Here is a 22,008-nt window from a genome sequence, read left to right on the forward strand (position 1 = left end):
CAACAAACTTGTTGAAAGTATATAAAGTTTGACTTTAGACAAACCTAATATGCGGAGGAAATAAAAACAGAGGAAGTACTAAATGTTCCAAAAATTTAAATATGGATGTTGGCATGAATTGAACTATGAAATCGTCATGGTAAAACTCTGCTTACTAGTTGAAATCTTAGCTTGGCTCCAGGTACTGATTTCACAGTTTAGAGTTTTAGAGTTTATAAATGATGAAATGATAACTTGCAAAGTTCATAAATTTGAAAAAGAAAATCATGTAAGAACTGACAAAATTCAAACAACTTTATCTTGCTTTTTATATGGGACAGGCATGATCATACCTTGATTAAATGCTCACACTTTGCAGCTGCTCTACGAAAGTGTGACGTTTCGGTGCCCAGGCTCATCTGCACTCGGTCAGAAAAAATCACAGAAAATTCAAAAAGAGTCCAATTTTTTTGCATGGTAGCAAATTTATTGTTTAGGTCCGCTCCAATTTTCAGATTATTTGGACATCTGAGTAGCTCTCAGAAAAAAGACAAATTGGATCAGAACAATGCATGAACAGTAAACTTTTTTACAAACCCTGAATTTATCTTTTTTGCCGAGAGCTGCTCAGGTGTCGAAATGGCTTGAAATTAGAGCGACCTCGCGCATCAAATTATTTACCATGCATTTTTTTGGAATTTTGGAATTTTTCTAATATTTGTTTTGAATTTTTTTCTTCAGCGCGGGTGCAGTTGAGCCTTGGCTCAGAAGTGGATTATCGCTCTACGACAAGTTTCCAAAGTATTCTATGACTTTGAAGGTTCTAGCTTTCTCTCCCAATGCCCCTGAAGAATGTGCCATAGGACACGTACAAAACTAGCAGAAGGCCGTGAATCGCCACGAGCTAAAATCTTTAGAACAACAAAAGAAAACCTACGATCCTTCCTTCGCATGATATAGATGTCCATATTTATCACATGAGACTGAGAGATAAACGAAAATTTGTTTCCAACAATGTGTGTTCAATGGGAGAGCGAAAGAGAACGGCCATTCTGTTCAGGTTTGGCCGAACAACTAACTAATTTGTGCACCTGCATACGCAACCAAAGCATGATGCCCGCCAGGTTGCCCTCAAAAAACCCAAATGATTGCCCGCCAAGTTTTTCTTTTTGAGGGGTGCCCGCCAAGTTGAGCGTCAGCAGTACTACAGTGCCTGTCCCTTGGGGCTGCACAATTTCAGGTGCACGTTTTAGGTGCCCCGTAGCGGCACCCCCTTTCTCGGACCGGATAAGCGCAAGGAGACAGAACGCCTGACTGACAGGCGGACCCGCATCCAGTCTGGACTCTGAAGCAGGCGCGGCGGGCGGCGGCCCAATCCAAAGTCCAACCACCGCCAGGCTCCTCCCCCAGACCACGCGCGTTACGTTATTATTAGCAGCCACGGGGCTAATTGCCCGATTTAACCACCGGTAATTCGGGCGCCTCGTCCCCCCGGCACCCACGTGTTCCCCGGCATCCTCCGCTGGCGCGTGGGACCTCTTGACAACCGGGCCCCGCTGGACCCACCTCACCGTGGGCAATTCGGCCGCCTAAGCGACTGCGAACAGGTAGGAATCCCAATCGGAGATGCCCTTTCCCCCTCTCCCAATCGGAGGCGCTTATTAATAAGACGTTAAAAACCCACCGCGTTACGGGACCAAGTAGTAGCAAACGCAATAGTACGAAACAAAAACTTCAGGACAGAAAGAGGGAGGGGAGGGAGAGAGCGAGCGAGCGAGGCTCCATCCATGGCCGCGGCGGCGGAGGAGGCGTCCACGGCGCCGAGGAGCCTCCCCGAGGAGGAGGAGGAGGCGATGGCGGTGCTGGACTTCGACATGCTCTGCGCGTCCGTCGCCATGTCGGCGGAGAGGAGGAAGGGCGCCGGCATGGGGGAGGCGGTGGCGTGCGCGGGCTCGGGCGGCGGCGAGGGGGCCGCCGGCGGAGGCGTGCAGAGGATGTGGGAGGGGGACGTGGTAATTGATTGCTTGGAGGACCGGCGAATCGCGTTCGAGGCCGCCTGGTAGGTGGAGCTAACTCTTGGCCGCTCCTTTCATTCATCAAACCTGTATTGGTTTGTTCGGAAGGACCTGTTTTCGGTGGTTGCCACGGGGAAGCTTGGAGATTCTACTAGTAGTAGCTTAGCTCAATCTTTCCATATTGATTTTCTGCGGATTTGGGCATAAACTGCGCTGCTGTCTTTATGCCAACTCGATATGGAGTAGTAGTACTGTTTTGCCTCGCATGAATACTGCTTGTTTTGGCTGTGTGCATCATCATCATGAATTCATGATGCAGAGGCCGGGGTTTTCCCCTTTTCGATTCATCGCTTGTTACTTCTTCCTAGCTGCAATCGAGGAAGAAGAAAGGCCTTCGCCAAATAAAGGTCTTTGCCTAATTAGTGCTAGCTGTGCTTGGAGCATATTTCATCTCTGATGAAGACTCGCAGATGATAAATGATAGAATTTTGCTCAAGGTTTAGTTTCTCTCTTGGATTTTTGGTTGGTTAACTCGAGTACCGAAAAGTATTTCCTAGCTTGAATCATGAAATCAACATGTTTAATATAAGTTAGTAGTATAGGGAACATTCCCCAACGTGAGGTCTTACCCCTTCTGAACTTCTGCCTTTGTTCTATTCGACTGTCTTTGAAAAAGATTCCATTTTCCTCTGCTGTATACAACATATCTTAATGTGCAACTGTGATTAAACTTTTGGGGTTCTTCGCTTTAACGTTCTTGTTTGCTTGCAACTACTTGCAGTTGCCCATTCTATAGGTTTGGCAAGAACATGCGGAGAGCCAATCTCGGATCTTGCTTCCTTCAGGTACAGATAATACCCTGAGCAATTTATGACCATGTCTCGTCCGTTTCTTGCTTGACATTTTTCTGTGCCAAAAGTTTAGTCAAATTGCTGTGTAGGGAAGCACGCAAAACCAGTTGAGGTTACTTTATTTATGATGCTGCTGTTGGTAAGTAGGAAACCGTTTGGTTGAGCTAGGCTCTTTATTCCAGTATCAAATGCAGAATTTCTTTTAGGTCAATCCTTTTAGAGTAAAGTAGACTTCTTGATATAGTTGCCCTTTTTTTGGAAAAGGAGGTTAAAACCCCCGGCCTCTGCATCAATCGATGCATACGGCCATCTTTATTTCCCTGAAAAGTAACATCTTAACTTCTTAAATATGTATGTGATTTTTCTCAATTTATTTATTCTAACAATAACTTCATCCTGATGCTAGAGAGGTGGAATATTTTGTTAGAATGTCTCCTGCTAAATTTGTTGAAATGAATGCTTACTTCCATTTAAGTTGTTTAGTCAAAAATAGCAAAGCTGTCTTCTAACTAGTTATACAACGGAGAAGATAATGCATAGGATGTTTGACTTACCAATGTGAAAAGGATTTGCTTGGATAATTCTGTATTCTTTTGGGCGTAGACCTGGTCAACATGAAGCACATCCTGCCCTGTTCACATTGGCAAGTCAACCCTCTCGCAAGTATAACGTGCAGTCTCATTCACTCCAACATAAACTAGAGATCATATTACTAGAACCTATCCTTTAGGGTATGCACAAGCTAAAAAAAAGGGCAGGGTCATTCATGTTGACCAGGTCGAAGCCCGCAAGAATTTGACTTACCATGACAAGTCACGCAAAGTGTGCCAAACAAATTAGTTGTCACGTATTTTGGTACTGTGGGTTTATGTAGTCACAATCACAAACAGTTCTCTCATCTGTGGCAAGATGTGGCTATCAACCAAATGTGCTTTATCCTCCATGTCTGTCAATACGTGCTGATAAATTTGTGTTTTTCTCTGTTTTCCTGCCCTGTTGTGAAGTCTTTTTAGAATTATTACAACCATTGTTGTATGCTGCAACATACTCTTGTTCCCATTGAATCTGACATTTTCAGTTTTACCATTGGTTTACTTGAGCTGTGTCGTTAAGCTTATGTTCTTTTTAAGAACCCGTATTCACTCTTCTGATACAATATGAAACTATTTCAGGCAATGGCTTACTTCATTTCATTAGTTGCTGTTCTGGTCAGCTTAATTGCCTTTTCTGTAACGAAGCATCATGTATATCTATATATGGGACTTGGTTCTGTTCTCTTGATAGCAATCTATACCGGTTACTTCCGAAGAAGAATCAGGAAACAGTTCAATATCCGGGTAAGTATTTCTGAATTAGCGTTTTCAAATAAAGTATTCAAACAGATTACAGCTTACTAGTACACTAGTGCTTATTGCAGTTGGCTGTGGTGCCTGTCTTCTCTTGAATCATAATTAATTCAAATCTGTGGCTTTAATCGAATGAACAATAGCTGAAGCTTGTTTTGAGTTAATATTGGTAGCTCGTTATACCCTTGCCAGTTTGTATGTGATGACTATTTTGCCAACTTCTGAATAGATATTAGTATATGTACTTTAATTCAGGAATGATGGGGAGAGTAAGACATCTCATTGACCCTTTTGTGTGATTTCAGGGGACTGATGGCAGTCTAGATGACTGTGTTCTCCATCTGATATGTCCTTGTTGTGCGCTGTGCCAGGTTATATACATTCGGACCCCCTTGGAACCAAAAGTTCACTAATTTGTTTATTATGGATATATTGGTCTCATAGTTGTCATTTTGAATAAGCAGGAGGCGAGAACTTTGGAGATGAATAATGTCCAGTGTGGTGTCTGGCACGGGCGGGGTGATACCATTTGTTTAGGGAGCAATGGTGAAGGAAACAAGGCCTTCGCTGCTCTACACAAATCACCATTTGTGCTTATAAAATCCCCCGAGTTGTGTGGCATGGACAGAATATCAAGTGGTGCTGATGAACATCAGCCGCTCGTCCCATCAGCGCAACCAGAGCAGGAGTAAGGAATTATTCTGTACCATGGCACAATTCGAAAAGAACAGGTGGATCTCTCCTGCGTGTTATCGAAAGGAAAATAAAGGGAGAATCAGTGGATCCCTCTGCGACGATATCATCAGCCCGGCGATTCTCTGCCTGTTTGTTGTATCAAGTCTGAAGAACTGGTTTTGCAGCAACACATGTATGTTGGTGGTGGGCGTAATTGGCCTGTTGTTGTAAACACCATAGCGATTATGTTCATCATGCACCGGATGTGTATATGTGTCATGATGCTCAGGGCTTATGTCTGAATCCAAGTGTAAAATTCTGTTGATGCAACAATAGTTGGCGAGATTCGGCATGAATGAAATCAAATGTTCTGCTTCTTTGATGTTTCTTGTAAAACTTGCCTTCCGGTGCTCTCTGCTAACATCATTTACCTTATTTTTTTCCTCTGGGAACTGATGATTACTTATGTCAATCACATGGAAGATGCATGCTTGCATAGCATAGCACATAACAAAAGAGATGCTCGGGTGTATCAAAATTTCTGTGTTTAGCTTACGCAAATACATATAGCCGTGGAGGAAGCAATCCGGGAGACAATTCCATTCGCCAGTACATGGCTTTGTTATGACAAAGTGATGCATACTCACAATCATTCAGAAAAAGGTCAAGCCTTCTTTTCCAATGTATAAAGCCTTGGCCAAGTTGCAATTGCAATAATACAAAGTAATGCGGTTGTCCTACATGCGGGATGACCTTTCGATTTCTTAATCAATCTGGGATAAGGGAGGAGGAAGCTCAGTGCTGGGCTTTGCACTAGTGTGCACCACCTTTGCCATACCACTAGAATGTCTATACGTGTCTTGCATGTGCCCCACGGATTTGGCATCTTTTGTTCTTGGAGGAACCTTTTTTCTTCCTTTCTATATGAATCATTATCAACTATTCTACTTTCTGATGATCACGGCCCAAAGGAGCAGAAACCTCCATAATTCTAACTTAGGCCTCATTTGGTTCATAGGATAGAATAGGAAACTTATAAAAAATGAGATGACATGTATCTTAAATCCTATGAGTAGGAATAGAAAAATAGATGCCATTAGATTCACCTCATATGAATTTTTCCATTGAGTCCAGGCTCATGTTTATTTTTCTTTTAAATGTGGAGGATATGAACCAATTCTATGTAGGAATAGAAATTCATTCCTATGAACGAAAGGACTGTAAAGGAAAATTTTCTACAAGAATCCTGTTCCTATTCTATAGAATTCCTATGATATTCCTTCGGACCAAAGGAGGCCTAAGTATTAACTAGTTAGTTGATACGATTTGGACACCCCCCAATCTTAGTTTCACTCCCACCCTTGAAATCTCAGGAATGGCCCTGCACGGAATTTCGCAGGATAACAATGCTACTATCAAATTACACTTTAAAACGGAGCCTAAGTTGTAAATCTTGAAGTTCTTGTTGAAATCGACTTTCCGACTGTCTAGTACAACAAGTTGTGCCCGGCTCCGGCGAGGGAGGGGCGATGACGGCGGTGCACCTTCGGCTTACTTCAGTGCTCGTAGTTGTCGTTAGGTGGGCTATGAATCTGGATGTAATTTTTATTATTTCTGATGTTCATTGTACTGCCATTATTGAAGAAGAATAGATCGACAGTTTCCTGTAAAAAAAGAAATCTAACTGGAATTAGAGCTGATAGTGTGTCATCTGTTTTGCATTATGAACTGGACAAAGTTGACATAGTCCAGTCTAGTACTTTTGCATCAGACTACATTTGGAAATGCATCTCTTAGTTGATTACATTGTTTATTTTAACACGCACAAGGCAGGTCTGGCCTGACTAAACTGCACAGTTTAGGTATACATTCTTGAGATTTGTCCATGTGAAAACCATGCATCTGCTCTGGAAATCTTTTGCTATCACGTTTAACCAAGCCGTGTTTAGCGCATGCATGCATTACACGAGCGGCTAAAGTCCATATTCCACTGCCCTTGTAGTTGACTGTAAGTGCTCTAGGGAAATAGAATCACATACTTACAGTGGGTTCGATACAAAAGCAAAGCAGGCAAAAGGCCATTTTTATTTAATCCTACCAAGCCCATCGCTTTCAGGGTTTAACACGACACCAACTTCCTTCTGTTGTAGAATTTCTTAGTGGCGAAGTCACTAGGGTAGTGTCGATCACAATTCACAAAGCATGTTTTGTTCATACCCCAAATTATTTTAATGGTTCACTAGGGCAGGTACTCTAAAATAGAGTGCAAATAAATCAATGAAGATATCTTATAAAGGTTCTAATGGACCAAATCATTCAAAAACACTGAAATTCTTTTGAAAACTTTCCTAATGGACCAAATATTTTTTCTTTTGCGTATAATCATATCTATTATAAAGATTCACGGGAAATACAAAGCACCTCAAACATAATAAAAATTACATCGAGGTTTATCGACCACCGAACGACCATTGCCGTTGTTACAACGAGCCGCCGACGTGCCGCAGTCACCGCTCCCATACCGGAGCCGGCTAATGGACCAAGTCTTAAAGGTGTTGTGTATGACAAGGTTCCTCCATGCGTGGAGAGTGGTGGAACTTGTTGAGAAAATGATTGTACAAATGTTGGTTAATTAATATAAGATGCTTATAAAATTGATTATACCAGCCATTAGTGACCTAAAAAATGTGCATATCACATTAGAATAATAAAAATAAACACACATACCTACAACTAAATAAAGGTTAACCAAATAAATGTGCATATCATGTCAACTATTGTTCTAATGTAACAATGCTCTCGAGGCGGAAATTCAAGCTATTAAGATAGGAATGTCTATGGCTATCGAATGGTCTAACTCCGGTCGTAGTACAACCAGACTCGATGGTGGCCCTTTCTTCTATGACTGATGCCTCACTTGATAAATCGCCCAATGGTCAATTGGTCAGGGAGATTAAGAACTACATGCTGCAGAGGGATTTTAAACCAGTGAAGATCCTAAGATCACAGAACATGGTCTCACTTGTCTTGTTAATTATGACCGAACGGCTCGTAGCACCGCTTGTTGGTTGCAACGGCCACCCCCCTTCATTCATAATCTTGTATTAGCAGACTGTAAGCCTGTTACTTTGGAATAAAACTTCTTTTAAACCCAAAAAAAACTAAATTATGAATAGTACCTTGCTGGTACTATTCACAGCCAGGCATGTTTTTCTTCTTCTTCTGGGTTTTGTGTTGTGCATTGGAAAATATAATTGTATATCTTTAAATGTGTAATGCAGGAGTGTTGCCTTTTTTTGAAAATTATCAAGACTTTTGTGATGTTGAATTATGAGCTCAATCTTTCAGAATAATAATAATAATAATAATAATAATAATAATAATAGGAGCTGAATGCACTAGTACAGCTAAAGGGTTAGCGCACGCTACGCTAAATGCCCATATAAACTCTAACATGGGGAGTGCTTCGGTACAACCCCCCTAAAACGTATAATGGGTAGTATGGTCATTTCATATTAGGTATAGGAATACCCACCCCGACGCCGTACGCCCGCCCGTCGCTGTACGTCGCGCCCCGTACGCCCACCTGCATACCCGCACCCGTCGCCGTACGTCGCCGCCGTACGCCCGCACGTCTCCACGTTGCGTCGATAGTTATTAAAAAAACGTCACGGGAGCCGCCGACGCCCGCCGCCGTAACCCTAAACCCTAAACGCATCCACGCCGTCTCCACGTCGGCCCCCGTCTCCACGAAGTCGCCGTCGCCCGGGTCGCCGCCCAAACCGGCCGCCGCGCGTGCCCCGGCGCCGTTGCCGCCGCCGCCGCATTCCTTTCCCGTCGCCCAGATGGCCGCCCACCCGTGATCTTCGTCGTCGCCTTCCTTCGCGGACTCCGCCTGCTACAACCGGCCATCGTCCTCACGCCGTCGACACCTGCCTCGGCCGGCCAGCAACGTCATGCCGTCAGCGCGTTCGTCATCGGACAAAATGGATCCAGCTGAAATCCTCGCCGACGTGCAAGAGGTTGGTTTGACACATCGTTGTGCATGATGAACAAATTATTTTAGGATGATGTTACACGGTGTGTTGGGGAACGTAGCAGAAATTCAAAAAAATTCTACGCATCACCAAGATCAATCTATGGAGTTTACTAGCAACGAGAGGGAAGGAGTGCATCTACATACCCTTGTAGATCGCGAGCGGAAGCGTTCAAGAGAACGGGGTTGATGGAGTCGTACTCGTCGTGATCCAAATCACCGATGATCCTAGCGCCGAACGGACGGCACCTCCGCGTTCAACACACGTACGGAGCAGCGACGTCTCCTCCTTCTTGATCCAGCAAGGGGGAGGAGAGGTTGATGGAGATCCAGCAGCACGACGGCGTGGTGGTGGAAGTAGCGGGATTCCAACAGGGCTTCGCCAAGCGCTGCGGGAGGAGGGAGATGTGTCACGGGAGGGAGAGGGAGGCGCCAGGGCTTGGCTATTGCTGCCCTCCCTCCCCCCACTACATATAGGGCCAAGGGAGAGGGGGGGGGGGCGCAGCCTTGGCCCTTCCTCCAAGGAGGGGTGCGGCCAGGGAGGAGTCCATCCTCCCCAAGGCACCTCGGAGGTGCCTTCCCCCTTTAGGACTCTCCCTTTCCCTTATCTTTTGGCGCATGGGCCTCTTGGGGCTGGTGCCCTTGGCCCATATAGGCCAAGGCGCACACCCCTACAGCCCATGTGGCCCCCCCGGGGCTGGTGGACCCCCTTGGTGGACCCCCGGACCCCTTTCAGCACTCCCGGTACAATACCGATAATGCGCGAAACTTTTCCGGCGACCAAAATAAGACTTCCCATATATAAATCTTTACCTCCGGACCATTCCGGAACTCCTCGTGACGTCCTGGATCTCATCCGGGACTCTGAACAACTTTCGGGTTACCGCATACTAATATCTCTACAATCCTAGCGTCACCGAACCTTAAGTGTGTAGACCCTACGGGTTCGGGAGACACGCAGACATGACCGAGACGACTCTCCGGTCAATAACCAACAGCGGGATCTGGATACCCATGTTGGATCCCACATGCTCCTCGATGATCTCATCGGATGAACCACGATGTCGAGGATTCAATCAATCCCGTATACAATTCCCTTTGTCTACCGGTATAGTACTTGCCCGAGATTTGATCGTCGGTATCCCGATACCTTGTTCAATCTCGTTATCGGCAAGTCTCTTTACTCGTTCCGTAACACATCATCCCGTGATCAACTCCTTGGTCACATTGTGCACATTATGATGATGTCCTACCGTGGGCCCAGAGATACCTCTCCATTTACACGGAGTGACAAATCCCAGTCTCGATTCGTGCCAACCCAACAGACACTTTCGGAGATACCTGTAGTGTACCTTTATAGCCACCCAGTTACGTTGTGACGTTTGGTACACCCAAAGCATTCCTACGGTATCCGGGAGTTGCACAATCTCATGGTCTAAGGAAATGATACTTGACATTAGAAAAGCTCTTAGCAAACGAACTACACGATCTTGTGCTAGGCTTAGGATTGGGTCTTGTCCATCACATCATTCTCCTAATGATGTGATCCCGTTATCAACGACATCCAATGTCCATGATCAGGAAACCGTAACCATCTATTGATCAACGAGCTAGTCAACTAGAGGCTTACTAGGGACATGGTGTTGTCTATGTATCCACACATGTATCTGAGTTTCCTATCAATACAATTTTAGCATGGATAATAAACGATTATCATGAACAAGGAAATATAATAATAACTAATTTATTATTGCCTCTAGGGCATATTTCCAACACGGTGTTCGATTGATCTTAGAATTTTTTTAAACATGTATAGTTAGAGGAGGAGGGCGATTATGATGGCGGTGATTACGGCGAGGACAACGAAACCTCGTCACTGAATATGGGTGAACCTGCTGAGGAGAACTACATGAGTTTGGATGAATCTTATAGTGGCAATGTAAGTGTGATCAATGTTGATAAAAACAATAAATATGATAAACCACACGGACAATTACATGTTTTTCAGATCATGCAGCGACATGGTGATGATGATGATGATGATATGGATATAGATGATTCATTTGCTGAAAGTGCACTCCGGGTATGTTTTTATAAAAATAGGAGAAGAAATGACATAATAACCATATGAGCGCTTACATGTATTTTTTTGAAATGTGCGCAGATGGATGAGAACGGGGACTTTGTGAGGAATATTGTGGACGATGAAAGTGACAAATCGCACGTTGATGCATCTCATGATGACAGCTCCAGCAAAGTAAGTTTTGAAACTTACATACATTACATATTAAAATAATAACTGACTGACATACATGGTTTCATGCATTAATTTACAGGGAGATGTAGATGGTCCAAGCGGTAAGGATGAGCATGTTGGTGATGATATGTTTAATTTTGACACCGGATTTGATGAATATCAGCAAGAATCATTGGACAGGCATTGGAAGGTGATGAGGAAGACGTTCAGGTCACTAGGAGAGGCTTACATTTTCTATAACCAGTATGCTTACGAGCGTGGTTTCAGCGTAAGAAAGGACTCACTGAAATATTCGAAAGGTCCTGAGGGAACTATGCGCTTGAGAAAGTATCTGTGTGCGAGAGCTGGGAAACGACAGGCAAAACTTTGTACAATGGAAGGCAGGACCCGCAGGCTCAGAGGGGAAACTCGTTGCTTCTGCGATGCGCATATAACTTTGAAACTTGATAAAGAGCGTGGCGTTTGGTATGTCAGCAGTTTCAGTGATGATCACAGTCACGTTCTAGCTAGACCGGATGAAGTCACGTTTCTTCGGTCTCATAATCAGATAAAAGAATATCAGAAAGGTGATATCTTAACTATGGGAGGTGCTGGAATCAGGAAACATATGATTTATGATACTCTCGTCAGTAGGTACGGGTCATATGCAAAGGCTGGTTTTGGGAGGAAGAAGCTTTATAACATGTGTTATAGAGAAAAAATGAAGTTTCTTGCACAAGGTGATGCAGACACTGCCATTGGGATCATGATGACCAGAAGAGAGAGGGATCCAGATTTCTTCTTTGAGCACACCGTCGATGATGAAGGAAGGCTGAAAAACCTATTCTGGTGTGATTCTCAATCACGTCGAGACTATGTTGACTACGGTGATGTGACCGTCTTCGACAGCACATACAGGATGAATAGGTATGGCATGCCATTTATACCTTTTGTCGGTCTGAACAACCACCATTGCACCACAGTATTCGGTTGTGCTCTTGTGTCTGACGAGACGGAAGATACATATGTCTGGCTGCTTCAGACGTTTTTGAGGGCTCACTGTCAGAAGAGGCCCAGGTCAGTAATTATTGATGGAGATGCAGCTATGATTAAGGCCATCAGAAAGGTACTTTCGGAGATTTGGCATCGTCTTTGCTCGTGGCATATTGAGAAGAACATGCAGAAATGCCTTCATCATAAGTCTCTAAAGGAGTTCAGGTCTCTACTTTATTATGCCACTTCAAAAAAAGTATTTGAGGAGAGATGGGCAGCGTTTACTGTTGGGAATCGTAGCATAATTTAAAATTTTCCTACGCTCACCAAGATGCATCTATGGAGTCTACTAGCAACGAGGGGAAAGGAGTGCATCTACATACCCTTGTAGATCGCGAGCGGAAGCGTTCCAATGAACGTGGATGACGGAGTCGTACTCGCCGTGATCCAAATCACCGATGACCGAGTGCCGAACGGACGGCACCTCCGCGTTCAACACACGTACGGTGCAGCGATGTCTCCTCCTTCTTGATCCAGCAAGGGGGAAGGAGAGGTTGATGGAGATCCAACAGCACGACGGCGTGGTGGTGGATGTAGCGGGTCTCCGGCAGGGCTTCGCCGAGCTTCTGCGAGAGAGAGAGAGAGAGAGGTGTTGCAGGGGAGGACGGAGGCGCCCAAGGCTGTAGCTTGCTGCCCTCCCTCCCCCCTTTATATAGGCCCCCTTGGGAGGGGGGGCGGCCAAAACCCATCTAGGGTTGGGGGGCGGCGGCCAAGGGGTGGAAAGGGGTGCCTTGCCCCCCAAGGCAAGGGGGAAGCTCCCCCCTAGGGTTCCCAACCCTAGGCGCATGGGGGGAGGCCCAAGGGGGGCGCCCCAGCCCACTAAGGGCTGGTTCCCTTCCACTTTCAGCCCACGGGGCCCTCCGGGACAGGTGGCCCCACCCGGTGGACCCCCGGGACCCTTCCGGTGGTCCCGGTACAATACCGGTAACCCCCGAAATTTTCCCGGTGGCCGAAACTTGACTTCCTATATATAATTCTTCACCTCCGGACCATTCCGGAACCTCTCGTGACGTCCGGGATCTCATCCGGGACTCCGAATAACTTTCGGGTTTCCGCATACATATATCTCTACAGCCCTAGCGTCACCGGACCTTAAGTGTGTAGACCCTACGGGTTCGGGAGACATGCAGACATGACCGAGACACCTCTCCGGTCAATAACCAACAGCGGGATCTGGATACCCATGTTGGCTCCCACATGCTCCACGATGATCTCATCGGATGAACCACGGTGTCGAGGATTCAATCAATCCGTTTGTCGGAATCCGGGCCCGCCATCGCTTCTTCATAGTTCGAAGGTTCACCGTTGTCTAACAACATGATTTCCAGGACAGGGTTGCCGTACCACTCTGGTGCGGAACGTGTCCTTGTGGACCTACGAAGTTCAGTGACTTGATCCGAAGCTTCATGATCATCATCATTAACTTCCTCCCCAGTCGGTGTAGGCATCACAGGAACATTTTCCCGCGCTGCGCTACTTTCCGGTTCGGAAGGGGTGACTATCACCTCATCAAGTTCCACTTTCCTCCCACTCAATTCTTTCGAGAGAAACTCCTTCTCTACAAAGGACCCGTTCTTGGCAACGAAGATCTTGCCTTCGGATCTGAGGTAGAAGGTATACCCAATAGTTTCCTTAGGGTATCCTATGAAGACGCATTTTTCCGACTTGGGTTCGAGCTTTTCAGGTTGAAGTTTCTTGACATAAGCATCACATCCCCAAACTTTTAGAAACGACAGCTTAGGTTTCTTCCCAAACCATAATTCATACGGTGTCGTCTCAACGGATTTCGACGGAGCCCTATTTAAATTGAATGCGGCAATCTCTAAAGCATAACCCCAAAATGAGAGCGGTAAATCGGTAAGAGACATCATAGATCGCACCATATCCAATAGAGTGCGATTACGACGTTCGGACACACCATTTCTCTGAGGTGTTCCAGGCGGCGTGAGTTGTGAAACTATTCCACATTTCCTTAAGTGTGCACCAAACTCGTGACTTAAATATTCTCCACCACGATCTGATCGTAGGAATTTTATTCTCCTGTCACGTTGATTCTCAACCTCACTCTGAAATTCCTTGAACTTTTCAAAGGTTTCAGACTTGTGTTTCAGCAGGTAGACATATCCATATCTACTTAAATCATCAGTGAGAGTGAGAACATAACGATATCCTCCGCGAGCCTCAACACTCATTGGACCACACACATCGGTATGTATGATTTCCAATAAGTTGGTTGCTCGCTCCATTGTTCCGGAGAACGGAGTCTTGGTCATCTTACCCATGAGGCATGGTTCGCACGTGTCAAATGATTCGTAATCAAGAGACTCCAAAAGTCCATCTGCATGGAGCTTCTTCATGCGCTTGACACCAATGTGACCAAGGCGGCAGTGCCACAAGTATGTGGGACGATCGTTATCAACTTTACATCTTTTGGTATTCACACTATGAACATGTGTAACATCACGTTCGAGATTCATCAAAAATAAACCATTGACCAGCGGGGCATGACCATAAAACATATCTCTCAAATAAATAGAACAACCATTATTCTCGGATTTAAATGAGTAGCCATCTCGAATTAAACGAGATCCAGATACAATGTTCATGCTCAAAGCTGGCACCAAATAACAATTATTGAGGTTTAAAACTAATCCCGTGGGTAGATGCAGAGGTAGCGTGCCGACGGCGATCACATCGACCTTGGAACCATTCCCGACGCGCATCGTCACCTCGTCCTCTGCCAGTCTCCGTTTATTCCGTAGTTCCTGCTTTGAGTTACAAATATGAGCAACCGCACCGGTATCAAATACCCAGGAGCTACTACGAGTACTGGTAAGGTACACATCAATTACTTGTATATCACATATACCTTGGGTGTTGCCGGCCTTCTTCTTGTCCGCTAAATATTTGGGGCAGTTCCGCTTCCAGTGACCACTTCCCTTGCAATAAAAGCACACAGTCCCGGGCTTGGGTCCATTCTTTGACTTCTTCCCAGTAACTGGTTTACCGGGCGCGGCAACTCCCTTGCCGTCCTTCTTGAAGTTCTTCTTACCCTTGCCCTTCTTGAACTTAGTGGTTTTATTCACCATCAACACTTGATGTTCTTTTCTGATCTCCCCTTCCGCTGATTTCAGCATTGAATATACTTTAGGAATGGTCTTTTACATCCCCTGCATATTGTAGTTCATCACAAAGCTCTTGTAGCTTGGTGGAAGCGACTGGAGGATTCTGTCAATGACCGCGTCATCCGGGAGATTAACTCCCAGCTGAGACAAGCGGTTGTGCAACCCAGACATTCTGAGTATGTGCTCACTAACAGAACTGTTCTCCTCCATTTTACAGCTGAAGAACTTGTCGGAGACATCATATCTCTCGACCCGGGCATGAGCTTGAAAAACCAGTTTCAGCTCCTCGAACATCTCATATGCTCCATGTTTCTCAAAACGCTTTTGGAGACCCGGCTCTAAGCTGTAAAGCATGCCGCACTGAACGAGGGAGTAATCATCAGCACGTGATTGCCAAGCGTTCACAACGTCTTGGTTCTGTGGGATTGGTGCATCACCTAGCGGTGCTTCTAAGACATAATCTTTCTTGGCTACTATGAGGATGAGCCTCAGGTTCCGGACCCAGTCCGTATAGTTGCTGCCATCATCTTTCAGCTTGGTTTTCTCTAGGAACACGTTGAAATTGAGGACAACGTTGGACATTTGATCTACAATACATAGTGTAAAGATTTTAGACTAAGTTCATGATAATTAAGTTCATCTAATCAAATTATTTAATGAACTCCCACTCAGATAGACATCCCTCTAGTCATCTAAGTGAAACATGATCCGAGTTTAACTAGGCCGTGTCCGATCATCACGTGAGACGGACTAGTCAAGATCGGTGAACATCTCCATGTTGATCGTATCTTCTATACGACTCATGCTCGACCTTTCGGTCCTCCGTGTTCCGAGGCCATGTCTGTACATGCTAGGCTCGTCAAGTCAACCTAAGTGTATTGCGTGTGTTCCGAGGCCATGTCTGTACATGCTAGGCTCGTCAACACCCGTTGTATTCGAACGTTAGAATCTATCACACCCGATCATCACGTGGTGCTTCGAAACAACGAACCTTCGCAACGGTGCACAGTTAGGGTGAACACTTTCTTGAAATTATTATAAGGGATCATCCTACTTGCTACCGTCGTTCTAAGCAAATAAGATGCAAAAACATGATAAACATCACATGCAATCAAATAGTGACATGATATGGCCAATATCATTATGCTCCTTTGATCTCCATCTTCGGGGCACCATGATCATCTTTGTCACCGGCATGACACCATGATCTCCATCATCATGATCTCCATCATTGTGTCTTCATGAAGTCGTCACACCAACGATTACTTCTACTTCTATGGCTAACGCGTTTAGCGACGAAGTAAAGTAATTTACATGGCGTTATTCAATGACACGCAGGTCATACAAAATAATAAAGACAACTCCTATGGCTCCTGCCGGTTGTCATACTCATCGACATGTAGGTCGTGATTCCTATTACAAGAATATGATCAATCTCATACATCACATATATCATTCATCACATCTTCTGGCCATATCACATCACATAGCACTTGCTGCAAAAACAAGTTAAACGTCCTCTAATTGTTGTTGCAAGTTTTTACGTGGTTTGTAGGTTTCTAGCAAGAACGTTTCTTACCTACGTAGGACCACAACGTGATTTGCCAATTTCTATTTACCCTTCATAAGGACCCTTTTCATCGAATCCGTTCCGACTAAAGTAGGAGAGACAGACACCCGCTAGCCACCTTATGCAACTTGTGCATGTCAGTCGGTGGAACCTGTCTCACGTAAGTGTACGTGTAAGGTCGGTCCGGGCCGCTTCATCCTACAATGCCGCCGAAACAAGAAAAGACTAGTAGCGGCAAGAAGAATTGGCAAACTCAACGCCCAACACTACTTTGTGTTCTACTCGTGCATAGTAACTACGCATAGACCTGGCTCATAATGCCACTGTTGGGAATCGTAGCATAATTTAAAATTTTCCTACGCTCACCAAGATGCATCTATGGAGTCTACTAGCAACGAGGGGAAAGGAGTGCATCTACATACCCTTGTAGATCGTGAGCGGAAGCGTTCCAATGAACGTGGATGACGGAGTCGTACTCGCCGTGATCCAAATCACCGATGACCGAGTGCCGAACGGACGGCACCTCCGCGTTCAACACACGTACGGTGCAGCGATGTCTCCTCCTTCTTGATCCAGCAAGGGGGAAGGAGAGGTTGATGGAGATCCAACAGCACGACGGCGTGGTGGTGGATGTAGCGGGTCTCCGGCAGGGCTTCGCCGAGCTTCTGCGAGAGAGAGAGAGGTGTTGCAGGGGAGGAGGGAGGCGCCCAAGGCTGTAGCTTGCTGCCCTCCCTCCCCCCTTTATATAGGCCCCCTTGGGAGGGGGGGGGGCTGGCCAAAACCCATCTAGGGTTGGGGGGCGGCGGCCAAGGGGTGGAAAGGGGTGCCTTGCCCCCCAAGGCAAGGGGGAAGCTCCCCCCCTAGGGTTCCCAACCCTAGGCGCATGGGGGGAGGCCCAAGGGGGGCGCCCCAGCCCACTAAGGGCTGGTTCCCTTCCACTTTCAGCCCATGGGGCCCTCCGGGACAGGTGGCCCCACCCGGTGGACCCCCGGGACCCTTCCGATGGTCCCGGTACAATACCGGTAACCCCCGAAATTTTCCCGGTGGCCGAAACTTGACTTCCTATATATAATTCTTCACCTCCAGACCATTCCAGAACCTCTCGTGACGTCCGGGATCTCATCCGGGACTCCGAACAACTTTCGGGTTTCCGCATACATATATCTCTACAGCCCTAGCGTCACCGGACCTTAAGTGTGTAGACCCTACGGGTTCGGGAGACATGCAGACATGACCGAGACGCCTCTCCGGTCAATAACCAACAGCGGGATCTGGATACCCATGTTGGCTCCCACATGCTCCATGATGATCTCATCGGATGAACCACGGTGTCGAGGATTCAATCAATCCGTACGCAATTCCCTTTGTCAATCGATATGTTACTTGCCCGAGATTCGATCGTCGGTATCCCAATACCTTGTTCAATCTCGTTACCGGCAAGTCTCTTTACTGGTACCGCAATGCATGATCCCGTGACTAACGCCTTAGTCACATTGAGCTCATTATGATGATGCATTACCGAGTGGGCCCAGAGATACCTCTCCGTCACACGGAGTGACAAATCCCAGTCTCGATCCGTGCTAACAGACACTTTCGGAGATACCCGTAATGCACCTTTATAGTCACCCAGTTACGTTGTGAAGTTTGGCACACCCAAAGCACTCCTACGGTATCCGGGAGTTGCACGATCTCATGGTCTAAGGAAAAGATACTTGACATTGGAAAAGCTCTAGCAAACGAAACTACACGATCTTTTATGCTATGCTTAGGATTGGGTCTTGTCCATCACATCATTCTCCTAATGATGTGATCCCGTTATCAATGACATCCAATGTCCATAGTCAGGAAACCATGACTATCTGTTGATCAACGAGCTAGTCAACTAGAGGCTTACTAGGGACACTTTGTGGTCTATGTATTCACACATGTATTACGATTTCCGGACAATACAATTATAGCATGAACAATAGACAATTACCATGAACAAAGAAATATAATAATAACCATTTATTATTGCCTCTAGGGCATATTTCCAACAGTCTCCCACTTGCACTAGAGTCAATAATCTAGTTACATTGTGATGAATCGAACACCCATTGCGTCCTGGTGTTGATCATGTTTTACCCTAGGGAGAGGTTTAGTCAACGGATCTGCTACATTCAGGTCCGTGTGTACTTTACAAATATCTATGTCTCCATTTCGAACACTTTCACGAATGGAGTTGAAGCGACGCTTGATATGCCTGGTCTTCCTGTGAAACCTGGGCTCCTTCGCAAGGGCAATAGCTCCAGTGTTGTCACAGAAGAGAGTCATTGGGCCCGACGCATTGGGAATCACCCCTAGGTCGGTAATGAACTCCTTCATCCAGACTGCTTCCTGTGTTGCCTCCGAGGCTGCCATGTACTCCGCTTCACATGTAGATCCCGCCACGACGCTTTGCTTGCAACTGCACCAGCTTACTGCTCCTCCATTCAAAATATACACGTATCCGGTCTGTGACTTCGAGTCATCCGGATCTATGTCGAAGCTAGCGTCGACGTAACCCTTTACGACGAGCTCTTCGTCACCTCCATAAACGAGAAACATATCCTTAGTCCTCTTCAGGTACTTCAGGATATTCTTGACCGCTGTCCAGTGTTCCTTGCCAGGATTACTTTGGTACCTTCCTACCAAACTTACGGCAAGGTTTACATCAGGTCTGGTACACAGCATGGCATACATAATAGACCCTATGGCCGAGGCATAGGGGATGACACTCATCTCTTCTATATCTTCTGCCGTGGTCGGGCATTGAGCCGTGCTCAATTGCAGACCTTGCAATACAGGCAAGAACCCCTTCTTGGACTGATCCATACTGAACTTCTTCAATATCTTGTCAAGGTATGTACTCTGTGAAAGACCAATGAGGCGTCTTGATCTATCTCTATAGATCTTGATGCCTAATATATAAGCAGCTTCTCCAAGGTCCTTCATTGAAAAACACTTATTCAAATAGGCCTTTATACTTTCCAAGAATTCTATATCATTTCCCATCAATAGTATGTCATCCACATATAATATGAGAAATGCTACAGAGCTCCCACTCACTTTCTTGTAAACACAGACTTCTCCATAAGTCTGTGTAAACCCAAACGCTTTGATCATCTCATCAAAGCGAATGTTCCAACTCCGAGATGCTTGCACCAGCCCATAGATTGAGCGCTGGAGCTTGCATACTTTGTTAGCATTCTTAGGATCGACAAAACCTTCCGGCTGCATCATATACAACTCTTCCTTAAGGAAGCCATTAAGGAATGCCGTTTTGACGTCCATCTGCCATATCTCATAATCATAGTATGCGGCAATTGCTAACATTATTCGGACGGACTTCAGCTTCGCTACGGGTGAGAAAGTCTCATCGTAGTCAACCCCTTGAACTTGTCGATAACCCTTAGCGACAAGTCGAGCTTTGTAGATGGTCACATTACCATCTGCGTCCGTCTTCTTCTTAAAGATCCATTTGTTTTCTATGGCTCGCCGCTCATCGGGCAAGTCAGTCAAAGTCCACACTTTGTTTTCATAGATGGATTCTATCTCGGATTTCATGGCTTCTAGCCATTTGTCGGAATCCGGGCCCGCCATCGCTTCTTCATAGTTCGAAGGTTCACCGTTGTCTAACAACATGATTTCCAGGACAGGGTTGCCGTACCACTCTGGTGCGGAACGTGTCCTTGTGGACCTACGAAGTTTAGTGACTTGATCCGAAGCTTCATGATCATCATCATTAACTTCCTCCCCAGTCGGTGTAGGCATCACAGGAACAGTTTCCCGCGCTGCGCTACTTTCCGGTTCGGAAGGGGTGACTATCACCTCATCAAGTTCCACTTTCCTCCCACTCAATTCTTTCGAGAGAAACTCCTTCTCTAGAAAGGACCCGTTCTTGGCAACAAAGATCTTGCCTTCGGATCTGAGGTAGAAGGTATACCCAATAGTTTCCTTAGGGTATCCTATGAAGACGCATTTTTCCGACTTGGGTTCGAGATTTTCAGGTTGAAGTTTCTTGACATAAGCATCGCATCCCCAAACTTTTAGAAACGACAGCTTAGGTTTCTTCCCAAACCATAATTCAAACGGTGTCGTCTCAACGGATTTCGACGGAGCCCTATTTAAAGTGAATGCGGCAGTCTCTAAAGCATAACCCCAAAATGAGAGCGGTAAATCGGTAAGAGACATCATAGATCGCACCATTATAAGTCCACGCGCCCTCAAAATCCTAAGTACGATTTTCGTATGTTCATGTAAATCTTATTGTTCAAACCAAATTTATTTGTTTATTTTGAATTAACACATATCTTACTGTTTTGATATGTAGGAACTTTGCTTGATTTCTGGAGTATGGAAGATTGCTCGTCCTTTGATTGAAGACAGTTTTTTGATGGATTGCTTGTGTCTATGAGATCTTTTTTAATTGTTAGATTATGGTACATGAGACTTGTTTTACTTTGTTGATGTCAGACTTTGTTTATGTCAGACTATTTGCTAAGATACCCATATATGTATTTGTTGATGACAGACTATGTTATGCAAGAAGTATTTTCACTCTATTTATTTTGATGTGTTCATTATGCACTGTAGTGCCATCGTTGTTTGTTTTTCTGCACTATCGCCGTCGCTTATAACACCGTCATTTTTAGCTTTATTTTAAAAAAAAGGCCCGACAAGTGCACCGGCCAGTCTGACATTACACAGACTGGACCGATGGCACTGTCCCACATGGCAACGTCGGACCGCGATAGCATAGCGAGTTATTCAGAGGAGTTCGACTGCCTCTGTGGCGTCGGGTATATAAGCAGGTCGTCGCGCGCTCCGTCGGGCGAGGTGGGACTAAACATTTCCCGTCGCCCCCGCGGGGTACCTGGGCCGTCGTCTGTCCGGCTATATAGTGCTATTGGGCCGGCCCACGCGGTCACGCGCGTCGCTCCCGACACGGCGGCGGCGATGGAATGTTTAGTCCCACCTCGCCCGACGAAGCGCGCGACGACCTACTTATATACCCCGACGCCATAGAGGCAGTCGAACTCCTCTGATTAACTCGCTTTGCTACCGCCGTCCGACGCTGCCCTGTGGGACAGTGCCGTCGTGG

The 22,008-nt window shown here is 45.8% G+C and overlaps 2 protein-coding genes across 2 annotated transcripts; both read left to right on the forward strand.

Annotated features, from left to right (window-relative positions):
• The first annotated feature begins 1,670 nt into the window (after positions 1–1,670).
• Positions 1,671–5,248, forward strand: LOC109787465 (uncharacterized). The gene is made up of 5 exons (XM_020346015.4): positions 1,671–2,038; positions 2,776–2,839; positions 4,018–4,182; positions 4,497–4,562; positions 4,656–5,248. The coding sequence occupies exons 1-5, from the start codon at positions 1,767–1,769 to the stop codon at positions 4,881–4,883; spliced, it is 795 nt and encodes a 264-aa protein (XP_020201604.1). The 5' UTR covers positions 1,671–1,766; the 3' UTR covers positions 4,884–5,248.
• Positions 5,249–8,732: 3,484 nt separating this feature from the next.
• On the forward strand, positions 8,733–21,321 carry LOC120973769 (protein FAR1-RELATED SEQUENCE 5-like; the record flags this gene model as incomplete). The annotated part of the gene is made up of 6 exons (XM_073506985.1): positions 8,733–8,888; positions 10,719–10,841; positions 10,920–10,985; positions 11,067–11,159; positions 11,239–12,264; positions 21,238–21,321. Coding segments are annotated over 6 exons (1,548 nt in total), but the record flags the coding sequence as incomplete, so codon positions are not given.
• Between the last annotated feature and the right edge of the window lie 687 nt (positions 21,322–22,008).

This window comes from Aegilops tauschii, chromosome 2 (assembly GCF_002575655.3).
Source record: "Aegilops tauschii subsp. strangulata cultivar AL8/78 chromosome 2, Aet v6.0, whole genome shotgun sequence".
Taxonomy (NCBI): domain Eukaryota; kingdom Viridiplantae; phylum Streptophyta; class Magnoliopsida; order Poales; family Poaceae; genus Aegilops; species Aegilops tauschii.

Excerpts from the sequence above, each read along its gene's own strand:
- LOC109787465 (XM_020346015.4), top strand. The coding sequence starts at position 1,767 with ATGGCCGCGGCGGCGGAGGAGGCGTCCACGGCGCCGAGGAGCCTCCCC. Across the intron at positions 4,183-4,496 it reads GGAAACAGTTCAATATCCGG|GGGACTGATGGCAGTCTAGA; the intron begins GTAAGTATTTCT and ends GTGTGATTTCAG. Across the intron at positions 4,563-4,655 it reads CTTGTTGTGCGCTGTGCCAG|GAGGCGAGAACTTTGGAGAT; the intron begins GTTATATACATT and ends TTGAATAAGCAG.